Source organism: Carlito syrichta, unplaced genomic scaffold (genome assembly GCF_000164805.1).
Source record: "Carlito syrichta isolate Samal-C Ts95f unplaced genomic scaffold, Tarsius_syrichta-2.0.1 Scaffold309717, whole genome shotgun sequence".
Taxonomy (NCBI): domain Eukaryota; kingdom Metazoa; phylum Chordata; class Mammalia; order Primates; family Tarsiidae; genus Carlito; species Carlito syrichta.
This window is the reverse complement of record NW_007253813.1, coordinates 351,841-358,305: the sequence shown is the minus strand read 5'-3', so window position 1 is coordinate 358,305 and position 6,465 is coordinate 351,841. Positions and strand designations below refer to the sequence as shown.

The window sequence follows — 6,465 nt, the reverse complement described above, 5'->3', positions numbered from 1 at the left end:
CTTGGGTGACCCCAGACAAAGCAGGGTCAGTGGGGGGGGGACACACAGATATCGACCCCAAGAGGAGAGTGAAGCCAGGAAAAGGCAGGCCACATGTCTATCTGCCCCAGAGATGACTTGGGGTTCTATGTGCAGCAGTGAACCGCGAGGCTTTGAGACCCCAGACCTGGGGCTGAGCTGGTCTTCCAGGCCGTCTATGATATGTGGCCACACGGCAGCAGTGACAAAGCCTTGGGTGGGGTGGGGACTCTGCCCACGGTGGCCAAGAAGTGGGGGGGGGGACAGGCTATGGGCAGCAAGCTCTACACTACCCCTCATCAGGGGTCCCAGGAATCCAGCCTGCTGTCACTGGCCACTCAAGGCAACGGGGTGCCCTTCCCGTTTCCCCCTGGAGGTGCCCAGTCTCTGGCAGCAAAACACAGCTCCCCTAGGGCTGTTCCTTAGGGATTTGCCATGGGGGCCCCAGGAGCCCAGGTGGGTCCCAGCCTTCTCAGGGCAACTCAGAGGACTTGGCAAATAATCCCGAGACAAGGGGTTAAGATGAGCAAGGTGGTCACTTTCCCCGTGAAGCTGTTTATGGGAGCTCAAGCTCGCTGGTGTGCTCTGCACTGTCGCTTAGAATGGCTATGGATTCTGTTTCCCGGTCCACACACATGTGGAGCAGGCCAGACATGCCCTCACCAGGTCCTCCAGCCGGTGATGCAGTGGCCGCTATCTCAGGGGCTGCTTGAGCTCGAACAGGCCCGTCCCGCCCTTGACGACCTTCCCAACCACGAGGCAGGCTGAAGGGGACCTCAGGTCATCGTGGGATCCTGGAGAGACACAAGGGCACGTGTCAGGTGGTTGGGGGAGGAGGAGGAGGTGACGTGAGGGCTGGGGGGCCCGACACTGGAGTGGATGGGGCAGCTCAGAGACCCAGGACTCGAAATGGCTCCGAGTCTCTGCGCTGAGATTGCAAGGCAGCCCAGCCTCTGTGCTTGAGAGATCGTGGAAGAACCTTTCTCTGTTCCGTCAAAGCACAGAGGCGGGTTTCTGCCTGCTGCCTGGCCCTCTCCAGCTGCACCCGCCCCCCACCCCAACAGATTCCAACATCTCACGGTGTGCAAGGCACCAAGGAAAGGTGCCCCGTGGGACAGGCCTATCTGCCCAGAGCAGAATCAGGGAGGGAAGGCTGGGCACCTGCCCATGAACTGACCTAGCATGGTGGCCTGCTTCAGAAACTGGAAGCTGGTTTCGAATGTCATCTGCTGCAGAGGGGAGGAGTTTGACCGGATCCCGATGCGATTCAATGGCTTGTAGATGCCCTCGAAGCACATGTAATCAGCGACCAGGGAGAGGTGGCGAGGGTCCACTGCGATGCCTGTTACACGGGCCGCAGAGTCAGAAGAGACAAAGCAGGGGACAGGGCAGCAGCTGGGGACGCGCCCCTGGACACAAGCCAGGCTGCCTTTACGTCCATGCATGGGCTCGGGGGCGGACCCGAGTCTCCCTACCTGTCCACGCAGCTTAACCCTTCTACCTGGGGGTCTGGGCGCCCTCCCTAACCCCTGCATCCTGCTGCCCACTTCCCCCCAGCAGAACAGGCTCTAACTGTACGGTTTTCATTTGGGAACTGAAACCCCGGGGGTGGGTTGGGACCAAGTCATCAATCAGGAGCTTCCTCGGAGACCAGCGGGCGAGACCCCACGGAGAGGAACCTCTGTGACAGGAGACATCACCTCTCCACGGACCTGCAGAGGCCCCCGTAGGCATGCTCACTGCACCTACGCTTCAGGGCCTGACTCTCCAGTCTCCCCACTTGTGTCCAGGGGCCAAGGTGTCATCCATACGCTCTTACCATACACGGCAAACACATCCTTGATCTCCTTCTCAATCACGCGCAGTGCGGCCTCAATGCCATAGGTGCTGGCCATGGCGTGGATGTCGTTGGAATAAAGACGGCGCAGATCCAGGACCTGGGGAGGAGGGAGAGGCTCACTGAGAGGGCCTGGCCTGCCACTCCCGTCTGTCTGCAGAGCCTGCCCTGGCTGTGCTCCCTCCTCTCCTTGTGTCTGGCAGCTGAGCACGGCTCATGACAAAGTGGTTGAGAGGTAGCCCGGGATTAGCCAAAGGAATTGCCTAGGCTGAGCTGCTGACGGCACACTGGCCAAGGGCCGAGGTCTGTCTGGCTGCCATGATCAGAAAACAGAGATGAGTCGGGACGTGCTTTAGATTCAATAGGAACAAGTTCTTTCTGAGATAAACTGCTTTGGTAACAGAGAGACCCGTTTACTAGGCAAGACGCTTCCCTAGACAGGTGAGGAACACTTCCTCCGTAGTGACACTTTAAACACCTCTCCAGGGCACAAGGAGCAGGGACAGGTCAGGCACCAAGTACCTCAGGCTTCAACTGGGCTGTCTGGGAGGAGCCTCAGTGGCTCTGTGCTGCAGCTAGCAGGGGCACTGACCTGACAACGGTCACACTCTGCTGGAGATAAGTGGACACAGGCAGCCAGTCTGGCCCTTGTGTCAGTATATCCCACGAGTACAACACAAGTCACGCCCTACGGACATGGGAACCTGACCCTCAGCAGGTGCAAGCTCTGCCTGTCATCCTCTGGGAAGTGTTTGGCAACAGGCTCCTGGGATGCAAGGGACTTTGCAGGGCAGCTGCTGGGGAGGACGGAGTAGATGAGGCAGGGGCTTTGCCGGTTTAGTGTAGACTTGGCTGGGGGTTGGCGACAGGGGCCCAGTTCCTCAGCGCTCTGTGGGGAAAACCTTTATTCCAGAAGGTTCCGGGAGACTTGGAGAAGTAGGAGGGCTTGCAGAGAGAGCTCAGAGGCAAGGATGGACACTCTTATGAGCTGGTGGGAGAGCAGTGAGGGGCCCTGGCTAGTACCGGGCTTGGAGCGCTGGATCTGGGCACCTCTACCCCTAGGGCCCCCTTAACCGGATACAGTGGGCAGTATTCAGGCCAGTGATGCAGCAAATGGTTTCTTCCACCTCTACTTTGGGAAGGTTTTCATTTCAAGGGCAAAACTGCAGTCAAAGGAGCTTGAGAAACTCTGAGTTGGATAAAGTTCAGCAGGGTTCTTGAACCAGGCTAACGTGTGCCATGAACCCTGGGAGGCGGGCTAGGGCATACGCGCTTGGCTTGGTAAAGAAATGCGGCCTAGAAGCATGAATGGCCCAGGAAGGAGGCGAGCCTACGGATGGGAGGCGAGTCTCCCACCGGCCTGGTCCTGAGACTTCATGAGGCCATGTGTGGCTTTGTCCTAGGCCAGCAGACAACCAGGAGACAGGGATGCGTACCTCGGCGTGCTTGAACAGCTCTGGGAGATTGATGCCTTCTGTGTTCAACACAAGCTCCTTCGTGTTCCCGTCACTGGCTGTTTCATTCAGGAGGCAGCGGGTGATGCCCTTGGTCTCATAGACCACGGCACTGTGGGCCAAAGACACAGCCAGGGAGCTCATGTCAAAGTTAATCTTCATCAGAGGGAGCTTCACCGTTACCTGCAAGAGGAGGCAGAGCTGGGCCAGGGGAGACAGCCACCCCAGGCCCCACAGAGAGGGCAGAGGCCCCCTGGTCTGGCTGCCTGGGAGACAATGTCCAAGCTGCCTTGGCAACGCCAGGGCTGGGGAAGGTCGGCGAGTTGAGCTGGCAGATGGTCTGAACGCTGGGCGGCTGAACTGACCACTCAGAGTTGCCATCTCTAGTCACTACAGCTCGAGATGCAAACAGTGACACTGTGTTTCCACAGATGTTGGTGAGAGTGTCACGTCTGCTTAAGCATCGCCCTTAACATCCTTAATGGCCACAGAGACCAGTGCACATCGTTGGTGCATGCAATCCCATCAGCGACTCTTTTATACTGTTGCTTGGGAACCAAAGAACTGGATCAAAGGAAAGACAAAGAATAAACCCGTGTAGATGTCTAGACATCCAGACCATCCAGCTTTTAAGGGAACCATGGAATCCCTAGGCCAGCAGTCCCCAACCTTTTTGGCATTGGGGACCAGTTTCACGAAAGGTGATTTTCCCACGAACTGGGGTCAGGGGAGGGATGCTTTCGGGGTGATTCAAGGGCATTTACTGTGCACTTTTTTCCTATTATTATTACACTGTAATATATAACGAAATAATCATACAACTCACCATTTTAAAAAAAGAGGCATGGATGGAAGTGGCAAATAAAATAATGGGCGGGCCACACAGGCTACAATAAGTGTCAGATTCTGGCTTAAAGCCTGCCATCAGATGCAGCTGTACAATTGAAGTCCATCGACTCACTTGACGCTCATGGAGAGGGTTTTGATGAGTCTGTAAGCAACTGATTTATGATGGTCCCTGTGCAGTCAAGCCTCACTGCTCATGATAATCTGTATTTGCAGCCGCTCTCCAGCACTGGCATCACCGTCTGGGCTCCACCTCGGATCATCAGGCATTAGACTCTCATAAGAAAAGAGCAACCCAGTTCCCCCGCATGCGTGGTTCATAATAGGGTTCTTGCTCTTAGGAGAATCCAATGCCGCCGCTGATTTGACAGTTGACAGAAGGTGGAGCTCAGGTGGTAACACAAGTGCCAGGGAGTGGCCGTAAATACAGAAGAAGGTTCGCTTATTCACCTGCCACTCACCTCCTGCTGTGTGTCCTGGCTCCTAACAGGCTAGGGACCAATACCTACCTGTGGCCCTGGGGTTGAGGATCCCTGCCCTAGAGGATGGTGCCTGGCGCTGCATGTGTAGGAACTGAAGTATTCTTGCTTGTGGGCAGGAACGAAGCCCTGTACCGAGTATTAAATGAGGTTACGTCTTTGAAAGTACCTCTAGGGCCTGGCAGGTCAGACTCACATATATACTAGCCTTGAAAGATCAGAGAACTGGCTCACTGGGGGTTCGAAAATAATGTGTGTGGGTTGTGCTTTGGGGCAGAGGTTCTACAGTCATCATCAGATAATTATTATTTTTTTTGAGTTGGAGTCTCCCTCTGTTGCCCAGGCTGGAGTGCGTGGCACACTCATGGTCGCCCCAGTGTCAACCTGCTGGGCTCTGGCGATCCTTCCACCTCAGCCTTCCTAGTAGCTGGAACTACAGGCAGGTGCTACCATGTCCAGCTTACTTTTTGATATATTGTAGAAACGAGGTTTCACCAGGTTGCCCAGGCTGGTCTTGAATCCCTGGGCTCAGGCAATCCTCTCGCCTCGGTCTCCCAAAGTGCTGGGATGACAGGCCGAGCCACTGAGCCCGGCCCATCACCAGATTCTTGCTCTTTCTAATTCTGGGATTAGAAAGTGCAACCGACTCTCACAGGCCCGAGCAGAAGGCCCGAGAGTACCGAGAAGGCAGAAGGGAGAGTGGCTGCCCCCTCCTCGAAGGCGCTGGCCGGCTGGACCTGCCGCAGGCCCCGGCCTACATGGCCACACTGACCTGGCACCACAGGTTCTCCTCGGTGTCGTACTGGTATGCCTCTATGAAACGATGGATGTTGCACACAGCGCGGACCCGGCGCTCCACAGCCTCGGCCCCCTGGGGTTCCTGGCTCAGTTTCCGGGGTCGGGTCAGGAGGGCAGGCGAGGTGGGGTCTTCCTCGGTGCCTGAACCCACTTCTTCGTCTTGCTCTTGGGCCTCGTGGGCATCTTCGCCACGGCAGGCCCCCTCCTCCTGCACGTCCTCCTCCTCGCCCTCCTCCTCCTCCTCTTCCTCGCTCTCATAATCCACCTAGCAGGAAATGGAGAGCAGGCCGACGTTTGGGGCCTCACTGCCTACCTGGACTCCATCTGTGGGATGAAGACCCCCTAGGAAGCTTGGCTGGCCTGGGCCACCCCAGTCCCCCTTGCCCCGCTCTCTTGGCTCTTCTGCTCCAGACCGGGCGGCCCTCCTCCTTCCGCCCTTTGCCCTTCCCCGGGAATGTCACCCTCTGCTGCAGTGAGGCGCATTATCGTAAGACAGTGGGGGGTAGCCTGGGAGGGGGAGGGCAGTATTGTATTTCCACTGTAAACACAGGAGGTACCCCGACACCTCCTTCCTGAGGCCTCTCTAGGTCTCTAAGTCTGATTCAAGTCCAGGGACAGCCGGATCCAAAAGCCAGATCCCTGGGACAACCCCCTTCTCAGTCGAGAGATGTGCTAGGTGGACAAATCTTGCTTTGAGGTTCCTGGTGGTTCCCAGATTAACACAGAGGCATGGCCTGGGTGCCAGGGGATAAACCCTCCAGGATTTCAGAGAAGAAGGGGGTGACCACAGCCTCTTCACCGCAAACGCAAGGTCCCCTCACCTCCTCTTCCTGCTTCTCCTTGCGTTTGGCATCAGAGGCATCGGCATCCCCCTCCTCGGCTTCAGCGTCCACAATGTGGCCCTCCTCCTCCTCGTCCTCTCCTTCCTGCTCTCCCTGGGGTTTGGAGACAAGGAGAAAAAAGATCAGCTCCTATATCCAGTGCTCAGTGAAGACATCCACCCACTCACCCACCCCATCCACCCAGCCATCTA

At 56.8% G+C, this 6,465-nt stretch overlaps 1 protein-coding gene across 1 annotated transcript in view; it reads right to left on the bottom strand.

The window, feature by feature from the left end:
- Nucleotides 1–663: 663 nt before the first annotated feature.
- POLR1A (RNA polymerase I subunit A) overlaps nucleotides 664–6,465 on the bottom strand; it is a 75,669-nt gene continuing 69,867 nt past the window's right edge. The window contains exons 29-34 of the mRNA XM_008067587.2: nucleotides 6,254–6,367; nucleotides 5,407–5,697; nucleotides 3,292–3,492; nucleotides 1,838–1,955; nucleotides 1,196–1,360; nucleotides 664–812 (exon numbers count right to left, since the gene is read on the bottom strand). Coding sequence (XP_008065778.1) covers nucleotides 712–812; nucleotides 1,196–1,360; nucleotides 1,838–1,955; nucleotides 3,292–3,492; nucleotides 5,407–5,697; nucleotides 6,254–6,367 — 990 coding nt within the window. The 3' untranslated portion in view covers nucleotides 664–711. The remainder of the gene's footprint in view (nucleotides 813–1,195; nucleotides 1,361–1,837; nucleotides 1,956–3,291; nucleotides 3,493–5,406; nucleotides 5,698–6,253; nucleotides 6,368–6,465) is intronic.